The 27,681-nt window shown below is 45.2% G+C and overlaps 1 protein-coding gene across 14 annotated transcripts in view; it reads right to left on the reverse strand.

Moving 5' to 3' along the window:
* The window catches only part of TNXB (tenascin XB), a 131,524-nt gene that overhangs the window by 19,690 nt on the left and 84,153 nt on the right, over positions 1 to 27,681 (reverse strand). For 13 of the 14 annotated variants that reach the window (XM_087923275.1, XM_087923276.1, XM_087923281.1 and 10 more), the window contains 12 exons: positions 26,396 to 26,728; positions 23,571 to 23,897; positions 19,693 to 19,980; positions 18,570 to 18,845; positions 16,837 to 17,130; positions 13,128 to 13,415; positions 12,265 to 12,573; positions 8,756 to 8,878; positions 7,472 to 7,615; positions 6,277 to 6,402; positions 4,528 to 4,671; positions 1,522 to 1,652 (listed from right to left, as the gene is read on the reverse strand). In XM_087923275.1, the coding sequence (XP_087779401.1) occupies positions 1,522 to 1,652; positions 4,528 to 4,671; positions 6,277 to 6,402; positions 7,472 to 7,615; positions 8,756 to 8,878; positions 12,265 to 12,573; positions 13,128 to 13,415; positions 16,837 to 17,130; positions 18,570 to 18,845; positions 19,693 to 19,980; positions 23,571 to 23,897; positions 26,396 to 26,728 (2,783 nt within the window). The remainder of the gene's footprint in view (positions 1 to 1,521; positions 1,653 to 4,527; positions 4,672 to 6,276; positions 6,403 to 7,471; positions 7,616 to 8,755; positions 8,879 to 12,264; positions 12,574 to 13,127; positions 13,416 to 16,836; positions 17,131 to 18,569; positions 18,846 to 19,692; positions 19,981 to 23,570; positions 23,898 to 26,395; positions 26,729 to 27,681) is intronic. The other variant, XM_087923269.1, reaches the window with a different exon arrangement.

Raw genomic sequence — 27,681 nt, forward strand, 5'->3', positions numbered from 1 at the left:
ATCTCCCAGCCTTACTCCTGAGTCACCCCTTCTGTTTCAGCGGCTCTTGCCTTCTAGCAGCTCTGTGCATATGCACACTGGGAACATGCTCCCCTGGGTCCTCTGCCTTGCTGCTGCCAGACTCCAAAGGCTCCAAAGGCAGCACCCCACTCCCAGATGGTCCTGGCCCCATCCTTGCATTGGACGCAAGACCCTCGTCCGAGTCCTCTCCAGACTCCTACCGTATAATACAACATGCTGGACATCCCAGTGCACAAATCCTGGAGAGAGAGAAGTTCCCTAATGACGTTCCCTCCAACACAAGCCTGAAAGCTTGAAACCTTTTGGTTCCAGTGATTGATTCCAATTGGATCTGGCAACATTATCCTGGGACACGTGTGTTTACCTTCATTTGCCACAGAACATAAAATATAAACTAGCTTGCACTACGAAGGAGTTTCTTTTAACTGGGAGCATATGCAGGAAAGAGGTGGGTTTTTTTTTTTTAAAAAAAAATCAAGATTATGGGCGCAATTTAATGCAACCCTTTTGGGTAGCCATAAAACCTTCAAAACCAGAGGTTTTGGGGCCAGGATGTAAGCAGAGCCCAGTCTGTGCATTTTATCTTATTTATTGTTATTTATTTAGAAATTTTATACTGCCGCCTACTCGCACATGGCGACTCAAGGCAGCTTTCACGGACCCAAAGACACAACATCAAAGAAACAAAAATGAAAAGAAGGAAAAATAATTGGGGGCTGATCAAGGAGTTGGCTATTTTTATTCTTGTTTTCACTTGCATGGTGTTTGTTTGGCTTTTTTTGCCTTGATGCCATGTCAGCTTGCCCAGAATTCTTTGGTCGTGCTAGATGGCCTTATACATTCTCAAGACAGACCGAGAGATTAAACAGACAAGGGATTTGTCCTTCAGCAGCCGTCTAACACTTAATTTGGACAGAGAGGGCAGGAATGGGTCCAAGGTCAACCAACTGGTTGCCACTCCTAATGGAGTATTTAACAGGGTCCCACCAAACTTGGCAACTTTAAGACTTGTGGATTTTCAACTCCCAGAATTCCTCAGCCAGCAGCATAGCATAGCTGGTTGAGGAATTCTGGGAGTTGAAGTCCACAAGTCTTAAAGTTGCCAAGTTTGGAGACCTCTGGAGTATTCAACCCTTGACCTTCCTACTCTTAGTCTACTGCCTTTACCATTAGACTGCCTGAACTCTAAGAGATCTGAGAGGAAAGGAAGAGGTCAAAGTCGATTTCGTTGAGGGTCGTGTTGCAGGTCCCAGGATCATGTGATGCTCTTTTGCGACCTTCTGATAAACAAAAGCCAACGGGGAAACCAGATTCACTTAATGACCGTGTTCGTAAGTTAGCAACGGCAGTAATTTACTTAACAACCATGGCAAAGAAAGGTCGTAAAATGAGGTAGAACTCACTTCACAAATGTCTCGCTTAGCAATAAAACTCTCGGGCTCAATTGTGGTCGTAAGTCGGGAACTACCAGCATGTAATAGTAGCCATGTGGCTAGGTACCTTTGATTGTCCATCGGGGGTCTCATAACTCAACAGATACCCCTCGGAGGGGACACCAGGAGGTGACCAGGTGAGACGCGCACTGCGAGGGAAAATTTCTGTAGCATGCAGGTCCCGGGGCCCATCTGCTCCTGCAGGAGGAGGAGGAGGAGGAAGGTGAGAGTTTAAAAAAATGAACAAAATTGTACAATTATGAACTTAACCCTACCTTGTGCTATAGAGCAGCAGAGAAAAATCTATGAACACTTTTGGGAAACGAAGCCAAAGGGACATTTTGCCCAATGTTTCAAAAAAATCTGAGAAATTCCAAGACAGGGTATGACAGTGGTGGCTAACTTTTTGGGGCTCCTGTGCCAGCACCCAGAAGGGAATGCGCTCGCCCGCCATGCCCTTGCAAATGCTTGCACAATTCCATCCCACCACCCCCTTACCTGCACTGCACCTCACAGCTGATTTTTGGCCAGTTTGAGGCCTTTTTCAGCCTCCCAGAGGCTTGATAAAAGCCTCTACAGGCTTTGCAGGATGAATAATAGGACCTTTTTATCACTTCTGGTATTACAGGAAGTGATGTAATGGGCCTATTATTCACCCTGTAAAGCCTGCAGAGGCTTTTTTCAAGCCCCTGGGAGGCCGAAAAAGGCCTCAAACCAGCCAAAAATCAGCTGTTGAGGCGCACACATGCCCATGAGGTAAGTTTACCTGCAGCTCGCATGCCAGCACAAATGGCTCTGCGTGCCACCTGTGGCATGCATGCCATAGTTTCGCGATCACAGGGGTATGACAAACAAGACAATCTGGTTTAACTAGCCCTGGCTTACGGTGTTGCGTGAACTCTGCCGCCTTGTTCGTCTTCAAGCACCTGGCACTCATGTGGGTATAATTCCCTCCAAGATGGCAGAAATTTTTAGCAGAAATGAAACGTCACGCCGGAGAATCCACTAATGTTAAAATCGGATTTTGAACGTAAACAACATTCTTGATTGTTCAGCTTTGTTACACATCAGCTTTGATGTATACAGCAAAGAAGATACAGCAAAGTCAGTGAAAGCATGGAAGGTCACAAATTACAATCAATCAATCAATCAGAATAGAGCTAAAAGAGACCTTGGAAGTCTTCTAGTTCAACCCTGTGCTCTGTTGTGGTTCGCCAGGAGCCTGTGCAGACAGCAGCGGAATTGGACAGGGGGAAAGAACAGGGACCAGTTCGGGAGTCTGGAAAGGACACGAATGAGGGTCCTCCATCCGATGCAGAGATGGGGCCAGGACCATCTGGGAGTGGGGTAGAGCCTCCGGAGTCTGGCAGCAGTGAGGCAGAGGAACATGGGGAGCCTGTTCCCAGTATGCAGAGCTGTTAGAAGTCAAGAGCCACTGAGATAAAAGGTGGACTCAGGAGTAAGGCTGGGAGGTGATTGCCCCTCCCATAAGGTATAAAGGACATGCAAAGGGAGAGAAACCTTTGCAGGAAGCAAAGTCATTCGCTCTGTTCAGATTAATCCTTGAAGCTCTGTGCGGACTTTGTACTTCGGTTGGTTTTTTATAGTTACTTTGGCACTTTAGTTGTTGGCAGCAATTCAAAGGAGAGAAAGGTGGATGCTTATCTCGAGGGACTGTTTGGGACTCATTACAGGCTGGGAATGAACATAATTCCCAGCCTGCGATGAGTCTCAAACAGTCCCTCGAGATAAGCACCCACCTTTCCCAGTGTTGAAATAAAACAAGAGTTGTTTTCATTAAGCGTGTGCTTAATTACGGTCTCAGGAAGTCTTGGTCGTAACACGCTCAAGAAGGAGACCCTATATCATTTCAGACAAGTGGCTGTTCAGTCTCTTCTTAAAGACCTCAAGTAATGAAGCACCCATAACTTCTGAAGGCAAGCTGTTCCACTGGCTTCATTGTTCTCACTATTAGGAAGCTTCCCCCTTAGTTCTAGGTTGCTTCTCTCCTTAGTTATTTTCCATCCGTTGTCCTGCCGCTGGTGCTTTGGAAAATAAGTTGACCTCCTCTTCTTTGTGGCAGCTTCTCTAATACTGGAATATTGCTATTATGTCTTCCCTAGTCCTATTTTTCACTAGACTAGCCATACCCGATTCCTGCAACCGTTCTTCATCTGTTTTAATCTCCAGGCCTTTAATCATCTTAGTTGCTCTTCTCTGCTCTTTTTCCAAAGTCTCAACATCTTTTTTTTTGTAATGTGACCAATTTGGATGCAATATTCCAGGTGTGGCCTTAACCAAAGATTTATAAAGCGGCACTAATACTTTACAGGGGACGCAGTGGCTCAGTGGCTAAGATGCTGAGCTTGTCAATCAGAAAGGTCGGCAGTTCAGCTGTTCGAATCCCTAGCGCTGCGTAATGGAGTGAGCTCCCGTTGCTTGTCTCAGATTCTGCCAACCTAGCAGTTCGACAGCATGTAAAAATGCAAGTAGAAAAATAGGGACCACTTTGGTGGGAAGGTAACAGCGTTCCGTGCGCCTTCAGCGTTTAGTGATGCTGGCCACATAACCACAGTGACATCTTCGGACAAGCGCTGGCCCTTCAGCTTTGTAACGGAGATGAGCACCACCCCCTAGAGCTGGAAATGATTTGCACTTATGTGCGAGAGGAACCTTTAATTTTACTAATACTTCATGTGATTTTGATTCTATGCCTCTTTTTAAGCAACCAAGGATTGCATTAGTTTTTGGGGGGAAATCACATGTAATAATTGCGGCAAAAAAAAGTCCTAAAATTGGTTGCGGTCATGTGATGATCACTTATTGACCATGCCACTTAACAATGAATTTTCTGGTTTTAAGTCAAGGGCCACCTGTAGACATTTCTTTTGACTCTTTAGAACCATCCCTATTGACTCCACTATTCACTCTGATTGATGGATCGATTGACCATATACCATCACGGATCGAGTCTCAGCAACCACATAGATGCATCTTTCCAGCAGGGTCTGGCATCTCGAGTCTTTCAGTGGTGCACTCACTACCACCACTGTAATGGAGCCCATCCACTCACCAGTGGTGAAAGTAGCGCTGATGGGAGAACTTCGGTTTCCTTCCTTTTCCCCATAGACATTGGCCCAATATTCCATGTCCCTTTGTAGCTCTGACAGCTGAAGCTGGACACGATTTCCTGGAACTGATTCGGAGACCTGTGAGCCTGAGGGGTGGGGAATGGAGAAATAGGTAAATACAGAGAGGAAATCTATTCCTAGTGTAGCCTAAGCCAAACCAAATCAAGAGTCTAGGACAGGAGTCTCCAAACTTGGCAATTTTTAAGACTTGTAGACTTCCGCTCCCAGAATCCTCCAGCCAACTGTCAACTCTGAAGTGAACCTGGCTGAAGCCATCTTTGGCTGCCTCATAGTTGCCACAAAGTCTGGAGGTCGGGGAGGGAAGGGAGGTAGAGAGACAAGATTAGCAGTCGTAACAAAAAGCTTCCTCGTGGGTACCAAGGTCATCCCAGCAGGTGGCAGTTGGAGGAGAAGAGGAGTGACCAAGAAACCCACCGAATGTCTTATTCGGACAATATGACCGGTGACATTTGGGGAGGGGAACAATGGCTCTTTTAGTTATGCTACAAACATGGGAAAACTTTCAGAGTCGGTTTTCACTAGCTGGGCTGATATGATGCGCTCAATAAACATGTTCTTTGAGGAATCTGCCTGCCTCAGGGTTCTATTTCCAATGGGCGTGTTACTCAGAACACTGACACCAACATCGCTGTCTGGAAAATTATGGGAGTTGAAGTCCAGTTTGGGGGGCCCTGGTCTAAGAAGAATGGATAACAGAGTACAGAAGGCAATAAGATGAAAAGATAAAGACACAAGATTAAAATATTGTAGGAAAAGAAAAATCTAAAGCAGCTAAATCTCCGTTATAGCAACTCCATACATGCCACCTCTCAACAGCTTCCTATCCTGGCATCCAGAGGACGCTACATAATTTCATCCATTACTTTCTCCTCTCTAAACTTCTCACTGCTCTTTATGGGGATCTCATTACTTCCATTCAAACACGACTTTTTCAAAGTTCTTTGCTTATAGATTCCTCCTTTTACACAACAGTTTTCAATTTGGTCCTCATTCAAATAACCTTTCATGCCATTGTTGGAACTTCAGAACCGAGTCATAAGTACCTTTTGGGAGGGGGTGGGGAGGGTATCATAATTTTGAATGATTGCTCAGTGACTGGTCGTTAAGCAAGGAATACCTGCATTCAGAGTTCAAGTGGGCACATATAGAAAAGCACAGAGATGTCCTGGCAGGAGGAACATGAAAGCATTGAGCGAAGCAGAAGAAGGGATGAAAAAGAAACTGAAGATTGTTGACACGCTCAGGAAAATATCATATTTTAAATTACAGCATGAGGACTGTGGTGGCTCGCGTGGTAGGATATTGGTCCTGTGTACCGCTGAGGTCAGCAGCTCGGTGGCTCGATTCCCGTGAGCGACTAAACCATGGAGGGACAAGAAAGGAGCCTCCCCTGACTGCCTACCGGCATTCAGGTGTCCCGTGGGTAAAGATAACACTGCCTGAAAAAATTCCTTTCACAGAGGCAGCCAGCCACCCCAGTGATCCTTGGCTAACACATGCCATACACTAAATAAATTAATTAATTCAATTAAAGTGGTCGCAACATGGTGTGAGACCACATTTACGCTGGTAAGAGAGTTAGCTTTTTGGGGGAATGAGGCATGATCTCAAAAGGCAGGTTTATGGCCAACTGACTGACTCCATATGCTTTACAAGCTCTTATTTCTTACCGGTGCCAGTGATAGGTCCGTACGTGACAATGTAGTTGTTCATCTCAGCCACAGCGGGATGCCACGTCAGCATGGCGGAGGTATCAGTTACATTGACGGCCCGCAAATCGGAAGGCCCATCTGGCACTGCGAGTTAAAGAAGGAGAGGATTGCCTGAATGTTTCCCCCCAAAAGGGACTCCCTACACCAGAGTTCCACAACCTTTCCTGGTTGGTGGCCTGGATCAGGGTGGGGGAGGGGGAAAGAGGGGACGATTTTGTCGGAGGGACAGGCCCACGTGTGTGCGCAGACACACACAACGTCGCGGCAATGCTCAACCAAGTGGGACCGCCAGTACCTGCGGTGAGGTTTACAAAAGTGGAACTGCGACCACCCACGACAGTCGCATGAGGAAGACTGCGATCGCCCGCAGTGGTGCTTGTGCGAATGGGGTAATAACTGCCCACGACGATGCTTGTGTGAGTCGGGCTGTAACTGCCCTCGATGGTTGTGCTGATGCTCATGGGAGTGGGATCGAGTGCGCGGCCGAGCATGCAGCAGCTGGCCACTCACCCTGCCTGTTAGAGATTAGGTCACGGCCAGGCTGCGGCCCACAGGTTGGGGACCCCTGCCCTACACTGTGGAAAAAAGACATGACCCTCTGGAAGGGCACAGTGTGGTATATAACCACCACCTATCTCCTGTTTACAACACAGTCCTTTCGGTAGTACCAAGAAGGTTCTACACCCATTTGCCCTCAAAGGCTCCAATGACTCTCAGACAGCCAACGACCAACCTTCAGTGTGCTAAGGACAGGTGACTGCTAAGAATATACAACCTTCCATTTCCCACCATTCTGCCAGAATCGAAGAAGCTTTCTGGATAAGAAGAAAAATGTTTTCAAGGGGAAAAAAAAAAAACCCCAAGGAAGTCCAGTTGCCTTTCGAGTAACATCTTTGGGATGACCTGGATGACTGAGAATCTCCATAGACAGTGTGGTATAAGAGAGTTTCACGGATGTGGATCCTTGGGCAAAGCTAGATCAGTGAAATATAGTGGCCTGGTATTTGGGGTATTGTCTGTTTTCCGACTTGGCTTACCTTGAAGGATTGGCACTAAAAGAATCAATAAGGGAATCAATCAATAAGGTAATTAATCAATAAATAACTAGATCTGTTGCTAGATAACATTTAAGCTTCTTGCCCTCATGAATTACCTGTAGTGATGTAGCCTACCAATGGCTCGCTCTCTTCAAATCCACGGATAGACATTACAGTGACCTCATAGCTGGCTCCAGGAGTCAGATCCTCAATGAGTGTCCTGAGTTCAGATCCATCCACTACAATGCTTTTGGGCTCCCCTGAAAACAGGAGAAAAAAAAAACAGAGCTGATATTTTTGCCTCAAATGTTATTAAGTGCTGGATAGATATTTGATTTCTTGACGCAATGCTCTCCGATATGATACACGGTTTCTTGAGCTAGCACGGGAAAGGCACAATGTCAGCTTTGGAAGCCATATTAGTACCAGAAGCTTCCATCGCTGACAGGATTTTTTTTTCTTCTGTCAGCTTTGGAAGCCATATTAGCACCAGAAGCTTCCAACGCTGACACTCATCTTGGCTGAGCATGATGGGGTTTGTCGCCCAAATCATTTGGAGAGGACCAGACTGGAAAAGCTCGCACTGAGATACAGGCTGACTGAATAATAACATTTCTGGAAGGGGTTTGCTATTGCTGTGTCTTTTTTAGGGCTGAGAGTAAGGACTGACTCAAATTCACCGACTTAGTCTCTGTGCCGAAGGCAAGACTAGAACTCAATTTCCCAACTTTTAGTCCAGCACCTTAATCACTACACCAAGGATCTTCAAACTTGGCAAGTTTAAGACTTGTGGACTTCCACTCCCAGTATTCCTGAGCTAACATGATTGGAGGAGGAATTCTGGGAGTGGAAGTCGACAAATCTTAAAGCTGTCAATTTTGAAGACCCCTGCACTAGACCAAACTGGCTGTCAACATTACCATAACAATAAAGTTAGAGTTGAGTCTTGGTTCGCGGTTACAAAATGTTAAAACTGCTGAGGAGGCCCAACTGCATTAACGTGACACAATAATGCTTAAACCCAGGTTCATAAAATACAATTACTATGCTCACCTAACCGCCATGACTCTAACTCAAGGGTCTTCAAACTTGGCAAAGTTTAAGACTTGTGGACTTCAGCTCCCAGAATTTCTGAGCTAACATGACTGGAGGAGGAATTCTGGGAGTGAAAGTCCACAAGTCTTAAAGCTGCCAAGTTTCAAGACCCCTGCATCTAACTTTTAATCATAACCCTGTTTCCAAATAAACCACACTACATTGATTCGTAATGGTTGGCTTTTTCTCTGACTCTACTTCTATTTCACTTTAGCTCTTTCTGCCATATTGTGTGACCTCAACTAAGACGTTCTGTGTGCAGTTAACAGACCACTCCTGGGGAACAAGTAGATAAAGACCCTCACCACCATCTGAAGGCTGGAAAGAAACTTTGTAGCCATCAATGCGAGAGGAGGGGGGTCTCCAGTTGGCTACCACAGAGGTCTCACGAATGTCACTGAACCGCAAGTCCTGGGGACCATCCAGCTCTGGAAGAAAGGAGAAGAGAATAAGCGAGAGGTGGATCTGTGTGTCTTTTTGTAGAAAAATCAAACAAGGAAGACACCATTGTAGGAAGAGTCCATTTCTTAGTCAAAAGAGGAAACACCCAATCTAACCAAAAGAGGAAACACCCAACCAACTAAGAAAATCTTCTCAATTCTAGGTCGCTTCTCTCCTGGATTAGTTTCCACCAAATGGATGGACACTAATCAAGGAGACAGGCAATCTAGAACTAAGGATAAATTTCCTGACAGTTTACAACAGTTAATCAGTGGAATAACTTGCCTCCAGAAGTTGTGAATGCTGCAACACTGGAAGTTTTTAAGAAGAGATGAGACAACCATTTGTCTGATTCCTGCATGAGCAAGGGGTTGGACTAGAAGACCTCCAACATCCCTCCCAACCCTCTTATTCTATTCTATTCTATTCTATTCTATTCTATTCTATTCTATTCTATTCTATTCTATTCTATTCTATTCTATTCTAATCCCCTAATATAGAGCTCTCCAAATTTAACAGCTTTAAGACTTATGGACTTCAACTCTCAGAATTCCCCCAGCTAGCATGGGAGTTGAAGTCTACAGGTCTTAAAGCTGCGAAGTTTAGAGGGGCCTGCTCGAATGTAAAACAAAACAGAAAGAAGAAGAAGAAGAAGAAGAAGAAGAAGAAGAAGAAGAAGAAGAAGAAGAAGAAGAAGAAGAAGAAGAAGAAGAAGAAGAAGAAGAAGAAGAAGAAGAAGAAGAAGAAGTAGTAGTAGTAGTAGTGGAGGAGGAGGAGGAGGAGGAGGAGGAGGAAGAAGAAGACGAGGAGGAGGAGGAGAGGAGGAAGAAAAGGAGGAGGAAGAAGAAAAGAAGAGGAGGAGGGGGGCAGGAGGAGGGGGAGGAGTAAATGTTACAATTGCCGTAAAACACAGAAAGAGGTTATGTGGGGAAACCGCCTTGGGTGGGTGGCTACAGCCAGCAAAATGTTGAATTCCCTTTCTCCTTGCCCCAAGGCCTCAGTCCAAAATGGGGCTTTACTCTCCCCTCCTGTCTTTTACGAAGAAATAAAAACAGTTACGACTCAGATGTAGCTGCAGCTGAGCCCTTCTGAGAAAGAGAGTACAGAAACGAGGCCTGCAGTTTGGCACGTGTCTCTTACACGCTCGCCCCTTTCCCTTAAAAGTCTTCCCCTCCCTCCCGCTTGGGATCCACGGTGGCCAATCTGGCGTACCACAAAGTAAACAGCAAAAGTTCCCAAGATGAATTTACTCAGGTCTGACACAAAGAAACCACAGCTGGAAGCTGGCCCAGCCTGATGCGAACCAAGCCAGGAATGCACAGCTGCTGAACTGCCTGTGGTCTTCCACAAGATCAGCTCTGAGCTCTTAAACATTGTGGCCTCTGCCTCGATGACCCAAAATGGCCTCCCTAGGGCAGATGAGCAGGTAGAAGTCAAAATCAAACTTTGGTAAAGATTGCTGGTTGTAGTGGAGGTGAGTAGAAATTGGACTCTCTGCGTGGTTTCTGGGCAATGGTGGAACAGTGTCTTGGCAGCTATCTATACCTCCTCCAGAAGCCCTAAGGAAGAGGGCTTTATTATGGTTAGTTCCTAGCTTATTCCCAGGGCAGAGGGAGGGAACCAGGAAGAACATCATTGGCTACTACTGCTGTTGCTGACATGCCTCTCCTGTGAAATCTGGAATGATGACGAAAGCAGCCAAGAAATGCCTCCCTCTTCCTCCTCTGGTTTGTAGCCAAAGATTCCCAGACTTTTCCAGCAAAGCTGAACTATTTCCCTACCGATTCTGTGAGTTCCAAGTCTTCCCAATCCTTCACTTCATATTTGTTAGGGATACCCCAAGACATAAAGCTTGCCCTTTCACCATCATCCCACCTTTGGGGTCTGAAAGGTCCTTATTCTAACCTTTCTTTGACAACACAGAAGCCCAGCCAATAGTTCTGGCGCAAGGCTTTTAAGCAAGAGGCATGTTTGCAGCTTTGCCATTGAATGAATGAATGAATGAATGAATGAATGAATGAATGAATGAATGAATGATCCATCCATCCATCCATCCATCCATCCATCCATCCATCCATCCATCCATCCATAAATCTATACGCTTTTTGTCTAGCTATGATCTATATCTGTCTATCTGTCTAACCATCTGTCTTCTATTCTATTCTATTCTATTCTATTCTATTCTATTCTATTCTATTCTATTCTATTCTATTCTATTCTATTCTATTCCATTCCATTCCATTCCATTCCATTCTTTCTATCATCTGCCTATCTTTGTCATCTCTCTATTTATCACCCCTTCTCTCCCCCCTCTCCCCCAAATGAGTGAATCTATATGCTTTTTCTCTAGCTAGCTATGATCTATATCTGTCTGTCTGTCTGTCTGTCTGTCTAACCATCTGTCTGTTTCTCTCTCTTTCTATCTATATGTATCTTCTATCCCTCTATCGATCATCTATCCCTCTATTGATCATCTATCAGCTCTCTATCTATTCATTCATTCTGTCTATCTGTCTGTCTGTCGGTCTATCATCCATCTATCTGTGTGTCTGTCTGTCTATCTGTCTGTCTGTCTGTCAATCTAACTATCTAGTTATCTAGTTCTAGTTCTTGATATGTTTTAGACTCCAGTCCCCTAATCATCCTGGTTGCTCTTCTCTGCACTTTTTCTAGAGTCTCAACATCTTTTTTATAGTGTGGTGACCAAAACTGAATGCAATTACTCTAGGTGTGGTCTTACTAAGGCTTAGTATTAGTACCTCACTTGATCTCGATTGTATCCCTCTGTTAATGCAATTTAGGATTGCATTGGCTTTTTTGGCTGTTGCCAAACACTGCTGGCTCATATTTAGCTGGTTGTCCACTAAGACTCCAAGATTCCTGTCACAATAACTGCTATTAAGCCTGGTTTCACCCAATCTATATGTGTACTTTTGGTTTTTCTTGCCTAAGTGTAGGATTTTACTTTTCTGTACATAAGATTACATTCTGTTAGATAGGGCCCAGTGTTCAAGTCTGTCAAGATCTTGAGCCTATCTTCTAGGATGTAAGCTATTCCTGCCAGCTTTGATAAGTTCTATTCCCTCATCTAAGTCGTTAATGAAGATATTGAAGAGTACTGGGCCTAAGATGGAACTTTGTGGCACCCCACTGCTTACTTCCCTCCATGTAGACTTAGACCCATTAAGGACTATTCGTTGAGTATGGTTTGTCAGCCAGTTGTGAACCCGTCTGGTGGAACCCATCTGTTTTTTCAGCCAGTTGTGAACCCATCTGGTTTTTCAGCCAGTTGTGAACTCATCTGGTGGGACCCAATTTCATTGAGAAGTTTTGTTTTTTTTTTACATTGGGGTAACCCGTCCTGCCCCTTTACCTAGCCCGCTTGTCCTTGCTCCAGTGCTGATATCGGCCACTTCTGACTCATCCTTGATGCCGTAGACCGTAAGGCTGTATTTGGTACTGGGTGTGAGTCCTTGGAGGGTGACGGAGCGCTCGTCCCCAGGCACTTTAACTTCTTGGGCTGGCGTTTGGCCTCTTCCCAAACTGTCTTTCCATCTCACAAGGAAGGAGTCAAATTCCCCCTCTGGGACATCCCAGCTGAGCTGCAGAGTCGTGGACGTCACTTCAGAGACCACAAGATGATCGAGCAAGGGAGCTGGAGCGCTGGTGCTTTCTGAGAAAGCTACAGGAGAAAGGAAGGCAAACGGGTGACGAGCCCACAAGCTGGAAATTAGTTCAAATTAAGATGAGGTAACGTTCTTTTGACTCCCAGAGTCAGTCTTTGTGACTTGTGTTTCAGGGTCTGGTGGAGTAGCAATAGCACTTCGATTTATAGACAGCTTCACAGTGCTTTCCAGCTCACTCTAAGCAGTTTACAGAGTCAGCATCTTACCCACCCACCCCCAACAATCTGGGTCCTCATTTTACCGACCTCAGAAGGATGGAAGGCTGAGTCAACCTTGAGCCTGGTGAGATTCGAACTGCAAAATCGCAGGCAGTCGGCAGGCAGCAGAAGTAGCCTGCAGTGCTGCACTCTAACCACTGTGCCACCGCGGCTCATAATCACAACATTAAGTGAACACAGGGACTCAATTCTCACCCTTCTCCCCTCCCAACTCCCCCATGTTCTTAGGGGTTCAGGTGAGTATCTAAGTGGGGTTTTCAGGGATTGAGTACTGAAATGTCAACAAGGAGCCCCTCCGAGAGAGAGAGAGAGAAAGAGAGAGAGAGACTCACCTGCAGTGACAGCATCGATCGAGACTGGTCCAAACTGTTTCTTCTCAGAGAGACCGTAGAGGCTGAACTTGTATTTGTGGGAAGGTATCAAGTTGGAGATGAAAACTGTCCAGGAGTCCACACCAACAGGCACGGTTTGTGGGTTCCCTCGGGCATCTTTGTACTGGATGAAAAAAGAGTCAAATTTCCCAGACGAGATAGTCCATGAAAGGCGGACAGAGTCATTGGTGACTTCAGAGATGGAGAGATCACCCAATTTGGGTTTGGCCTCCAAGTCCTTTCCTTGAGCTGGAAGAAATCAAAATACAAAATGTCTACGGGGATTCTCAGTCATCCAGGACACAGTTGTCCCAATGGTGCTTTTTTTTTTTTAAAGAGGCGACTGGACTTTCTTGGTTTTTTGCTGAAGATGTTTCTGTTGGAGCTGAAGAAGCTTCTTGGATCGAGAAGTGAAACATCTTCAAAGAAAAACCAGAAAGTCCAGTCGCCTCTTGAAAGGAAAAAGCATCTTTGTGACCAAAATACAAAATATTACGAAGGATGTCAGAGTATATTCATTAACTGGCAGAGACATGGTTCTAATAAAGTCAGCAAGTGAGTAAGCATGGCAACAGACCAGCCAATGGGAGCTGACAGCCTGGGTGGGGTTTGGCTCTGTGTGCTTTGCTGAGAATTGAAACTGAAACTAACTTGCTTGCTTGCTAAAACTGAAATCTGCTCTAAGCTGCTGCTGCTTGTGTTTTTGCTTATGTTATGTTGAAAGAATCTACAAATGGTATTGTAAACTTTACTCATATTAATATGTTTATAAAGAAGTTAATGATCCTGCTGAATCAATCTATGTGTTTTCTGGACTTGAATTTATGCGGCAAACTCTAATAAAGGGTGCCATGCTTTTTGCAAAGGATCGAGGGATCTAGCGCAGGGTATCTAAACTGGGTTCCATGGAAACCTAGGATCCTGAAACTAGAATCGATTCCGCAAAATGTGTGTGTGTGTGGGGGGAACGACACTTTTTTGCAGAATGAAAAAGAAAAGGAGGAGGAGGAGGGGGGGGCAGGAGGTACCGGGCCATGGATCATTTTGTACCGGGCCGCAAAGAATGAAAGTAGGGCGGGTGCTGCCATCTTGTTTCGACGGCGCTTGAGAAAGTGCTTCCGGGTGAGCTTGTCGGTCATTGGTTGGAAAGTGGCGTTTGGGTGCTGAAGGAATGCTCGCATCTTAGTTTCGTCGAAGGGGGGGTGGCGGCTTCGAATGAAGAGCCGTCCCGATGGCGGTGGAGTCTCATGTTACTCAGGAGGAGATTAAGAAAGAGCCCCAAAAGCCCATCAACCGCGAGAAGGTACAAAGGAGAAGTTGAAGGTTGCGGGGAGAAGCAGGGGATGGCTGGCTGGCCGGTCGCTCGGCTCGCCTTGCCTTGTCATGCATGCTGATGCCGGTACTGGTCTGTGGATCGGTCCGTGGATTGTACCGGTCTGTGGTACAAAAAAGTTTGGGGGCCACTGCAGTCTAATCCCTTGCAGACTTTTCTCTTATTAACTTGTAGAGAAGTTCCTCCCACCCCACTCTCTTAGTCCTGTTTTTTTGCAAAGATGTATTGCTATTGCTATTATTGACTCCCAGAACTGTGGAATTCTGGGAGTTGAAGTCCAGAAGTCTTAAAATCGCCAGCTTTGAAGAGCCCTCCTCCAACATAAAACAGAACAGAACAGAACACAAAAAAAGGAAGAGTAAATGTTATATTTAACCCTAAAACGCAACAAGGAGTTAATGAGGGAAACTGCCTTGGGGCAGGGTGGTGTTGGTGTTGGGGGTACAATCATCCCAGTTATATAAAGTTCTACCAGTTGCAGACTAACTTAAAAATGCGAGTTCCAGGTGTAGCTATAAAAGAAGAGACAGACATCACAATCTCCAGAACTCAAACCATATTATCCACTTAGCTTTCATAAGCCTCTGCTAACATCCTCAGAGTGTAAAAACTACCGTTGAAGAGATGTTCACCTTTATGCATCATTGTAATCGGCCCATCCATCCGCCTCCCACCTGTAATTACCTCTATTGTTTTTACTTTGTGTTAATTGATGGCGGCTTGAGTCCTATTGCTTCCTCCCCTATCGTGCCCCACTTTAGGCTGCGCATCCCCAGGAGATGGTGCTGAATTGTCAGCTATCACTTTGACAGCGTTCTCTCTGGCCCCTCCCTCACACCAACGGACACAGGCCCATTTGATATATCAGCCAGATTCATTTGTCGTTTTGCCTGCGATCTCTTGTAATCAGCCTGGCTCATTCCTCGTTGTCCATGTCTATTGCAGTTATGCTGGACTCCTCTGTATTTGGCCTGGACTGGCTATGCCTTCGCAGGACGATTCTACATGCCCCAAAAGTGAGGGTGGGGGGTTTGGTCCCTGCTCCCCGATGGGAATCGGTCTCTGCTTTATCCTGCAGGATCTTTCCTGGTACCTCAATGCTTGGTGAGCCAGTAGTAGTTCGACGCGCCTATATCGATGGAATTATTGCTGGAAAACCGGGCTTCTTTCAGGAGGCGTCCCCCTTTAATTGCATTACGGGCAACAACTTCAGCCTCTTGAAAATGAACAGAGCTAATTACAGGTGGGAGGCGGGTGGATGGGCCTATTACGCACACAGTGGCTAAATTGATCAGAGATGCATAAAGGCAGTATCTCTTCAACGGTAGTTTTTATACTCCGACGATGTTAGCAGAGGCTTATTTATTTATTTATTTGATTTGTCAATTGCTTACAAGATAATAAGTATATACATAGTTATGAATACATGAAATGGGTACGTATAAGAAAAATAAAAGAAACAATAGGACAGGGACGGTAGGCACGTTGGTGCGCTTATGCACGCCCCCTATAGACCTCTTAGAAAAGGGGTGAGGTCAATAGTAGACAGTCTAAGGTTAAAGTTTTTGGGGTTTGGGGAAGAAACTACAGAGTCAGGTAGCGTATTCCAGACATTGACCACTCTGTTGCTGAAGTCGTATTTCCTGCAATCAAGTTTGGTGTGGTTAACTTTGAGTTTGTATCTATTGTGTGCTTTTGTGTTGTTATGGTTGAAACTGAAGTGTTCATTGACAGGTAGGACATTGCAATGTATGATTTTATATACCATACTTAGATCAGACCGAAGATGGCGTAATTCAAGGTTTTCTAGGACTAGAATTTCAAGTCTGGTGGCATAAGGTATTCTACAACGAGTAGAGGAGTGGAGAACTCTTCTTGTGAAATATTTCTGGACTTTCTCAACTGTGCTAATATCAGATACGTAATGTGGGTTCCAGACTGATGAGCTGTATTCGAGTATTGGTCTAGCAAATGTTTTGTATGCTCTAGTTAGTAGTGTGATATTACCAGAGAAAAAGCTACGTAGGATTAGGTTAACAACTCTTAATGCCTTTTTGGCTATGTAGTTACAGTGGGCTCTAGCATTTAGATCATTAGAGACGAGTACTCCAAAGTCCTTTACAGAGCTTGGATCATCAACAAGATCTTGACTATTCAGTAAGTGGATACTATAGTTTAAGTTCTGGAGATCGTGATGTCTGTCTCTTCTTTTATAGTTCTACCAGTATATATAGATCTGCATACATGGCACCTAGGAAAAAACCTTGAAAAGAAATAATGAGGTGGAGAGAGAGAAGGATGTTATTTTTCCTCTTAAAACAAAATGGAGCCTCTGACCTGTGACAGCTTCTGTAGAGACAGGACCAAAGCGTTTCTGTTGAGAGATGCCATAGAGGTTGAACTTATATCTGTGGGAAGGCACCAAGTTGGAAATCACCACATCCCGGGCATTGGTGTCTACCGACAACCCCTGGGGGTTGCCCTCGGCATCTCTGTACTCGACGCTGAAGGATTCAAATTTTCCAGTCAAGACCCGCCAGGTCAGACGGAGAGTTGTGTCAGAGACGTCAGAAGCAGAGAGTTTCCCCAGTTTGGGTTGAGGAGCAACTTGCAGCCCTGAAGGTTTTGGGACTAAAGAAAAACAAAACAAAACAGAGAATTCAAATGTACTTGAGCTCTGGATCTGCTAGAGATCGTGGAAAGCAAGTGGGAGAATATTTGTGTCAGCTAACCAACTCCAAACCCATAAACTCTGAGACAAACATTTTCTCAAAGTTCCATTTGATTAAGAGTTGTCATATGGGCACATCTGGGAAAACCCAAATCTGAAAATTCCAGGTTTTCCTTTCCCAAAAGAGAATCAAAGATCCATCCCCTGCATCCATCAGCCCATCCCATGGCCCAATCAAATCTTCATCCCAACTAGAAACATCCTTCCAGTCACTCCTCTCCAGGTGCAGGGTAAGTTGTTCTTGACTCTCTGGGAAGAATGTTGTTGTGTCTAATCTTCTACCTCACTATGAAATCCCCGCTCCTAAATTCCCAGGCACTGAATGTGGCAGCCTCGAAGCTCCCAAGAAAAAGATGGCTTCCAAGGCTGACAATTTGGTTGATTGAACCCATTCCAGAGGTAAGAGGGAGGAAGAAGAGTTTATCTTAATTGATTCGGGATAAGTCTGCCAAGGAAGTGTTTGTATATTTATTAATAGAGCTTATATCAATGTTTCTCAACCCTGGCAACTTCCAAGACGTGTTGGTTTCAAATCCCAGAATTCCTGAGCCAAAATAGTAATGAAAAGAGTGACATTATTTTTACATTTTTCCAAATATCTTCAGTTTCTGGCAAACCATTTTTATTTCATGGAAGGTCAAGAACCCCATGAGACTGTCTGGATCTATTGTGGGGAAAACTGGGATCTTATATCATTCTCGTTTGTGGAATTGGTTTGTCTCATTGGAAAATATGCATGCTGAGGCACAAGCCTGAAGCTGCCATACCATATTTGGCTTTCACCGAGTAGTCATTTTAATTTGTCTGTCAATTCATAAAATATTTCTCTGATCTTTTAGAGTTGCCAACAGAAAGGGAGGGGGGAACAGTGCAGCAGTTTGCAAAACCGAAATTGCATTCCCATAAATGTTTTCAAAGGTAGTGTCTAAGTGACCGAAGTTTCTGCCTCGCAAAATTCCAACTGGAGAGTATGATTGATGACTCTTGGCTATGGATGTGTCCCATTGGAGAATATGAATTACGATACACCCAGGCGGGTGAAGGAAATCCAGGGTCAAGGGTGACAATGAATGATGTATCTCAGAATCGGCTACACCCAGGCAGCGCCGGCATGTTTACTCCTAATCAATCTTTAAGTTTTGAAAATCTGGCTAGAGACTCATGATTTAAATGAGGGTAACTACCGGAGCCCTGACATTGTCCTTGCAAATTGTCCCAGTAACAGTGTGAAACCTAAACTAGAAATGCGGCTTTTGAGATCACAAATGTAGTTTTGTCTCATGAAGGAGAAGCATTATAGAGGAACAGTCGCAAGGGTGGCTATTAGGCTGCAACTAACCTGTAACAGCCTCCACTGATATGGGGCCCAGGCGCTTGCGACGGGAGACCCCGTAAAGGTTGAACTTGTATCTGTGCGAAGGGACCAAGTCATGGAAGCGCAGCGATCGCAAACCTCCATCTACAGGCAATGCTTGGGATTTGCCGGCGTCATCCCGGTACTGGATGATGAAAGAGTCGAAATTCCCAGATTCCACAGTCCAGGACAGAAGAAGGGATTCCGACGTGATGTTATGAGCTGACAAGGTTCCCAGCTTGAGGGGTTGGGTGCCTTGGCCTAGAAGAGAGAAGGAAGACCATCTGGATTGAAAATAGCGCAATGCCGGTTTTCGTAGTATTGATTATACATAGGGCTCTTGCTTGGGATTTGGGTGGGCTGATTTTGTCTCTTTTAAAAATATATACAGAAGAGAGAGAGGGGGGAGAGGGAGAGGGAGAGGAAGAGAGAGACAGAGACAGAGAGAGATATGAGAGGGGGGAGAGAGAGAGGGAAACCAGCAAAATCAATACAACTGAAAAAAGTGAGGTTACAGGACCAGATCTGTGCAAATTTTATTTGAAAAAACAAATAATATCTCTCTCTCTCTCTCTCTCTCTCTCTCTCTCTCTCCCTCTCTCTCTCTCTCTCCCCCCCCCCTTGGAGTCATTGTTGACTCATCAGGAATATCTTTCAGTTTTAAGATTTTGGGAAGTGGTTTGCTTTGGCTTTTTTCTTCCTAGGGCTGTGAGGTAGGGAATTTGAAAGAAAAAGCAATGTCATAATTTGCTTAACTGCTATGCAGAAAATGTAAGAGGGCATTATTCAAGCTTGACTTCACCGCTTCTGTTTTTCCAAAAGCGCCAAGCTGATTGGGAACCGATGGCTGCAAAATATTTCTGGCTTTGCTTAGAAACCCAGTTGTATTTTGGGGCTGGGATGCTAGCCAAGCTATGGATTTTGTTTGCCCAAAGTCACAGTCTTCCAGTTTCTGGAAGACCTTTGTTTACTTTATAGTCTATTGCTGTTGTACCATATAAGTCACAAGGATAACAGATTGGTGTGGGCTGCCCTCGGATTTCCACAAAACAAACAAACAAAGACGTCATCAGTGAACACCCTCGTCAAGTCCCCATTTCCCTCTGACCTGTGATGGCATTGGTAGAAATGGGACCGAGGCGTTTGCGCCCATTCAGGCCGTACAGGTTGAACTTGTATCTGTGAGAAGGCGCCAGGCCGGTGACGGTGATGTCCCGTGAAGTGCCATTGAGGGGCAGGACTTGGGGCTTGCCCTCAGAGTCCTTGTATTGGATCAGGAAAGAATCAAAATTCCCGGCAGCCACCGTCCAGAACAGAGCCACTGAGTTGTTGGTGACCCGAGAGACGGAGAGACCTCCTAGCTGGGGCTCAACGTTCCTTTCTCCTTCGGATATCTCTGCAAATAGAGAACGATAAAGAAGAAAACGGATGCTTGTCAAACTTGAAATTACATAAACGTTTAGATCTGTCGTATCTCCCTCAGCTTGAGTGCATCGGGCAGAAGGCCAATCTGAGAAAACTGGGAGCAGAAAAAGCTGGAGAAGAAGTAGAATGAATGAATGAATGAATGAATGAATGAATGAATGAATGAATGAGTGAGTGAATGAATGAGTGAATGAGTGAATGAGTGAATGAATGAATTCTTTATGGGCCAAGTGTGATTAGACACAGAAGGAATTTGTCTTGGTGCATATGCTCTCAGTGTACATAAAAAGAAAAGGCACATTCGTCAAGAATCATAAGGTACAACACTTAATAATAGTCATAGGGTACAAATTAAGCAATCAAATCATACTAGAAAACAGTCAATATACAGTAAATCGTAAGGATGCAAGTGACAAAGTTACAGTCATACAGTCACAAGTGGGAGGGGATGGGTGATAAGCAGTGATGAGAAGATTAATAGTAATAGTTAATGCAGACTTAGTAAATAGTTGGGCAGTGCTGAGGGATTTATTTGTTTAGCAGAGTGATGGCATTCATGGGGGAAAACCTGTCCTTGTGTCTAGTAGTTCTGGTGTGCAGTGCCCTATAGCTTCGTTTTGAGGGAAGTAGTTGTAACAGTTTATGTCTGGGATGTGAGGGGTCCGTAGATATTTTCACAGCCCTCTTTTTGACTCGTGCACTATACAGGTCCTCGACTGAAAGCAGGTTGGTAGTAATCGTTTTTTCTGCAGTCCTAATTATCCCCTGAAATTGTACCTGAGGTATTTCCCCCCCACCCCAAAAAAAGTAACTGGATTTGTTTTTCCTTGAAGACATTATGCTTCTCATCCTAGGAGCTTCTTTAGTTCTGACTGAATGGTGGAGGATGGAAGGATTGATACTCTTTGCAGTCATCTGGTCATTTCTGAGAGCTGCTGAGGCCACATGTAGGTTTATCTGTGCCCTCAGGGTCACCTGATAGTACAAAGGGGGGTGGAAACTTCTTGGAATTGTTGAAAGGACTGAGTTGTAAAGAGGAGGTGGATAGTGTCATATCCCCCCCTCTCTGTTGAGAGAGGGATGTTCAACCTTAAAATAGATGGCCTCTTGTCCAAAATATGCATTTTGCTGTCTTCAAAAGAGTGGTCTTTGTCGTTCAAATATAGATGGATTGTTGAATCTTGTCCTGACGGGCCAAGGAGCCTCAAGACTCTCAGAAAGAGAACTAACCACTAGAACAGGGGTCCCCAACCACCGGGCCCTGGACCAGTACCAGTCCGTGGATCATTTTGTACCGGGCTGCCGGTTTGCTTGGGCACCACCATCTTGTTTCGATGGTGCTTGAGAAAGTGCTTCCGGGTGAGCTTGTCGGTCGTCAGTTGTTGGAAAGCGGCGTTTGGGTGCTGAAGGAATCCTCGCGCCTTAGTTTCGTCGAAGAGAGGAGGGGGCGGCTTCAAACAAAGAGCCGTCCCGATGGCAGTGGAGTCTCGCGTTACTCAGGAGGAGATTAAGAAAGAGCCCGAAAAGCACAAAAAAGGTACAAAGGAGGAGTTGAAGGTGGCGGGGAGAAGCAGGGGACAGCTGGCTGGCCGGTCGCTCAGCTCGCCTTGCCTTGGTCATGCGTGCTGATGCCGGTACCGGTCCGTGGATCATTTTGTGATGCCGGTACCGGTCCGTGGTACAAAAAAGGTTGGGGGCCACTGCATTAGATGACTGAAAGGAATATAAAACTTTCCATCCTCCATCATTCACTCAGAACTGAAGAAGCTTCCTGGATAAGAAGTGAAATGTCTTCAAGGAAAAACAAAGCCCAGTTGCCTTTTGAAAAAAAAAAGCACCTTTGGGACAACTGTGACCTGGACGACTGAGAATCTCCACAGACAATGAAATCGTACAATTCCAGGATTCAGAAAGTCAGGGAGCTGGAGGGATTTGAGGGGATAATATTTACAATTGTTTAGAACTGTGAGCTCTGCTCAGAGTCACTTGGCTGAGATGAGGGTCTCAAAATCCATTTGGGCATCTGTTAGAAATATAGACGTGTGTTGGCTAAATCAGTGAGTCGATATGTGGGAAGAAATAACGATCTGGTTTAGTTCCAAGCCAGGAGAAAGACACTGGAAGCATGGAGGCTGCTTGGAAAGATGGTTTAAGGATGAGCAGAACCACGATGCACACGGTTCTGGTCAGTGGTGGGTTTCAATTTTTTTTTACTATCGGTTCTGTGGGCGTGGCTGTGGGTGTGGCTTGGTGGGCATGGCAGGGGAAAGATACTGCAAAATCTCCATTCCCACCCCACTCCAGGGGAAGGTTACTGCAAAATCTCCATTTCCTCCCCACCCCACTAACCTGCTTTCCGGCTCCAATCTCCTGTGTGGGCAATAAAAGACCCAGCTGATCAGCTGGGACTTGGGAGGCAGAGAATAGATGGGGGTGGGGCCAGTCAAAGGTGGCATTCTGAACTGCTCAAAATTTCTGCTACCAGAACTGGTCAGAACCAGCTGAATATCACCTCTGGTTTTGGTGCAGCTGACAAAATGGAGTTGAGATTGAGGGGTTTTATACCTTCTTTGGGTTTTGCACTTGAACTCCCTGTTCCTGTGCATGAATATGTATTCTATTGGCTGCTGTCAGACTCCCATGGGGCCATGTAAGGGTTATGTAGAGGTCAGAGCTGGCTCTACAGGCAAAGTACAAATCCTAGGTGTTTGTCTGAGCTAAGTTTGGTTGAAGTTTCTGAGGGTGATGCAGTCAAGGAGCTTGTGTTCTGAATGGGTGTTGGGTAGATCCTATTGTGGCTTAATGGCTTTTTCCTCTGTTGGAACTTGGGTGTTAGGAACTGCTAGTCACCTAACAGTTGGGTTGGAAATATATAAACCAGGATAGACATTTAATACTGTCTCTTTAAGGGAATGCAAAAATTGTAATTGGGTGTGGTTCCTCAAATGGCCATAAGATGGAGCCAGAAACCTGGGTTGTTAGTTCTGTTGTTGTTAGTTGCTAGTTGTTCATTGGTCGATGTTCTTTGGTTCCTGCATTTTTCCCTATGACTGTTGCTGATAGACTGTTGTTCTTGGGATGCTGTGAGTCTATTTACTGAACTGTTTATAATACTGGAATTTGATTTTTGGATTATCCCTAGACTGAATACTGACTGCTTTAACCATGTACGACTTGGACTGCTTGTTGGACTTTGCTTAACCGTTTACTGGAAGTAAAACCTACATTTTACTATTCAGTGTATCGGTGTGCTGGTCGTGTGTTATTCAACATCACTCTCACTACTTCTCCCTGTGTGCACTCATTCTCCTAACGGGGAATTACCTCAACAGCATTTGCTTATGAATAGAGCTATCTATCTCTTTATCTCTTAAGTGCTGATGTCTGCTGTGGGCTATTAAGAAAAGTGGGGGTTGCTTTCTTCTTCTAAAAAAACATGTTTCTCCATTTCTCATCTAGGGAAATATAATATTCTGCCTTTTTAATATTTCTCAAAATATTTCCTTCTTCCAGGAGAGGGGGGGTACTAACTTTCTACAGATCCATCCGTCCATCACTGACCTGTCACAGTGTGAACTGAGAGAGGCCCAAGGTGCCTGTAGCCAGAAACTCCAAACAGGTCAAATTCATACGTCTGTGAAGCTGTGAGGTTGTAGAGATGGAGGGAGCGCGTGGCTCCGTCAACGGGTACCGTCTGGGGCTTGCCTGAAGCATCCTTGTACTGGATAATGAAGGAGTCAAAGCTTCCTTCCTGGACGCTCCAGGAGAGGAGAAGGGAATCAGGAGTGACCTCAGAAACAGTGACTTCTCCAAGGCTGGGCAGGTTGCTCTTGCCTGTGCTTTCCTCTGGCTGTTTCTTTTCGTCAACCTGCCCAGATGTTTCGGCAGCTGCAAAAATAAAAGAGGAAGATGACGGAGGATCCTCAGGTATAACTGCCAGGAAACAATTTCATCCCGTTTTGATCTTTCTTGCCACGGCTGTGAAGGGAATCAATTGTTCACTTCAATTTTTAAGTGTCAGTTTTGGAAGCCATATTGAGATCCGAGGCTCCCACGCTGCCACAACTGAGCCTGTGAAAGTGGGAGGGGGGAATTCATTGGAGCGGATCTAATTAGACGTAATAACCATTTTCTTTCTGTCACATTGCGCATAGTGAAAGGAAGTTTACTTTGGGACGGATGGGGATTGGGCATGTGATGTGATGATGGGTGTAGGGCAGAGGTCTCATTCTCGCGGCCTGCGGGCCAATTGCGGCCCGCAGGACGATATCCTGTGGCCCCCACCGTGATATGAAAGTATAATATTGGTGTATAATATAAATATACAGTATAATATAAAGTATAATATTATGCGGCCCAGCCTCACCCAGACTCTGCCTCCAGAGGCTCCCAGGTAAATTGTGTTTGAGACCCCTGGTGTAGGGGAAGGATTTGTAGTTTTTAGTTATTATAAGGAAGCCCGGAACTTTCATATTTGGGATTCCACAGTTGTGCCGGTTACTATCCAAATAAAAGGAACTTTAGAGAGATGTCTGTCTTGGAGTTATTGGCTGGAATGGAGGTTTGCTGGAACGCTGACATTAAGTTAGTCCAGTGAATCTGGTTTCCCCATTCCCTTTGCTGTCAGGATGTCTCAAAAGGGGATCACATGACCTCCTTTTGTCTTCCCACTTGGCCCCTGTTAACAGCACAGATCAAAGGTGTGTGGATTGCTCGGATAGTTTGAGACACGTATCAGTCCCTGGAGGAAACAGAGGTAAGATTTATAAACGAAACCAGTAAAGGATTTATGAAGGATTTAGATGGCAGAACCATATATCTTAATACAGGAAGGATGCAATTGATTGCAGGCATATGACACCACAACCATTGTAAATATGAGCCATTGCCAATATTGGTGGGATTCAAATTTTTTTACTACTGGTTCTGTGGGTAGGGCTTGGTGGGCGTGGCTTGGTGGGCATGGCTTGGTGGGTGTGGCAGGGGAAGGATACGGTAAAATTCCCATTCCCTCCCCACCCCACTAACTTGCTTTCCAGCTCCGTTCTCCTGTGTAGGGCAATAAAAAAAGACCCAGCCGATCAGCTGGGACTCGGGAGGCCGAGAAGAGATGGGGGCGGGGCCAGTCAGAGGTGGGATTTGCCGGTTTTCCGAACTACTCAAAATTTCCGCTACCGGTTCTCCAGAACTGGTCAGAACCTGCTGAATATACCACCTCTGGTGGCCAAGCATTTGAATTTTGATCGCAAGACCATGCTGTAATGGCCGTAAGCGTGAAAAACGGTCATGAGTTGCTTTTCTCATTGCTCTTGTAACTTAGGATGTCACTAAATAAACTGTGGTAAATCGAGGACTACCCGTAAGCAAATTTCACCTCATAAGGACAAGAAACTTGTGTTTCTGTTCAAATGAAAGGTTTGGGTGATGAAATGTCTACAAGAAAACCTCCAAGTTCAGAGAATACCAAGTGTTGGTGGCATTCAGCAGGTTCTGACCAGTTCTGGAGAACCAGTAGTGGAAATTTTGAGTAATTCGAAGAACTGGCAAATCCCACCTCTGACTGGCCCTGCTCCCATCTATTCTCTGCCTCCCGAGTCCCAGGGGATCGGCTGGGTCTTCTTTTGTTGCCTTGCACAGGAGAATGGAGCTGGAAAGCAGGTTAGTGGGCTGGGGAGGGAATGGGGATTTTGCAGTATCCATCCTTTGCCAAGCCCACCAAGCCACGCCCACAGAACCAGTAGTACAGGTGTCGGATTCAATTTTTAAAACAACCAGTTCTGTGGGCGTGGCTAGGTGGGTGTGGCCATGTGTCTGGGTGGGCGTGGCTTTTTTTTTCAGCAACCCCCCCCTCCATTTTTGGGTCCTTCTGGGCCTCAGGGACACCTCCTGGGGGGGGGTCGTTTTTGCTCCCACAAGGCTTCCCTGTGGCTCAGGAAGGGAAAAAATGGAGGGGGGGGTTGTTGCTCCCCCCCCCTCCATTTTCTTTTTGCTTTCCTGGGCCTTAGAGAAATCTCCTGGGTGAAAGAGTAAGACCGTGAGGGGAATCCCGGCACAGCTGATCGTGGGAACAGCTGATCATCAGGAGAGGGGAAAAAAAGAAATACCTTAAGGAGTGACTGGGCAGAAAGAACGCAGTCAGGGATTCAGGTATGTGTGCACAATGTTGCGCATGCGCCATGAGGACTGACTGGGAGGGGTGGGCAGAGAGGGGCGGGGCCAGCCAGGGGCACAATTTGCCGGTTCTCCGAACTGTGCTGAATCATAACAACCGGTTCTACAGAACCAGTCCAAACCGGTAGAATACCACCCCCTGCAGTTGTAAAAATTTTTTCGAATCCCACCACTACTTCCCGCCTGTTTTATCCAGCCCAGCAGGTGTTGCTAACCTGTTGTGAACACTTGGGCAGAGACCGGTCCAAGGCGCTGTTTTCCAATGATACCATAAAGATTGAACTTGTACTTGTGAGAAGGTGATAGATTGGAAACGATGACATCACGGGAATCTCCTCTTAAAGGGAGCACTTGGGGTCTTCCTTCAGCATCTTTGTACTGGACTGAGAAAGAATCAAAGCTTCCTTCTGGGACGGTCCATGTTAGCCGGGCTGAATGACTGGTGATCTCTGGGACCGAGAGCACGCCCAAGCGGGGTCTTATCCCAGCAGGCACCTCCTGGTCCACATCTCCAGGCACACCTGGGGGCTTTTCATTGTCTGCTGCTGCTAAAGAGATAAGAAACAAGGTTGAGTGAGTGAGACAGGGAGAGGCCGAGGCTGAAATATTATTAGTCTCATCTTTGTGTTTCTTTCTTTCTTTTTTTTTCAGAGACAAAGTTTACATCAGGAGTTTCCGAAATGTGGAGACCACTAAACAGGTTTGACCACATCAGCCAGGATTCCCAACCAGCATACATTTGGAAAAGTGGGATGTCCTGTACATGTAAGGATCCTATACGATCTAGCAATATAAAAAAGTGCTGGGAATTTCTTCGCTGGTTTATTACGGTAAATAACCATTTTTCAAGGGCACTGATTCATAAATCTCCTCTGTTCCATATCTGTCTATTCCTAATAACTTTGAAAAAAGATCCAAACATTTGTGTGTTTTATAATTGTACTGTCTCACAAAGATAGATAGATAGATAGATAGATAGATAGATGATAGATAGATAGATAGATAGATAGATAGATAGATAGATGATAGATAGATAGATAGATAGATAGATAGATAGATAGATAGATAGATAGATAGACAGACAGATGATAGATAGATAGATAGATGATAGATGATAGATAGATAGATAGATAGATAGATAGATAGATAGATAGATAGATTATAGATAGACAGATAGATGGATGATAGATAGATAGATAGATGATAGATAGATGGATGATAGATAGATGATAGATAGATGATAGATAGACACAGATAGATGATAGATAGATGATAGATGCTAGCTAGCTAGCTAGCTAGCTAGCTAGAAGATAGATGATAGATAGATGATAGATAGCTAGAAGATATATGATAGATAGATAGATAGATAGATAGATAGATAGATAGATAGATAGATATTTTGTATCCCACCCTGGGTCATCACTTTATCTATCTGAGTGATGACCCAGGGTGGGATACAAAATAAACACAGTCACAAAAACTCAGTGAAGCCCCTTTTATT

This window comes from Pseudonaja textilis, chromosome 2 (genome assembly GCF_049901715.1).
Source record: "Pseudonaja textilis isolate UNSWEBS1 chromosome 2, rPseTex1.2, whole genome shotgun sequence".
NCBI classification, from domain to species: Eukaryota; Metazoa; Chordata; class Lepidosauria; order Squamata; family Elapidae; genus Pseudonaja; species Pseudonaja textilis.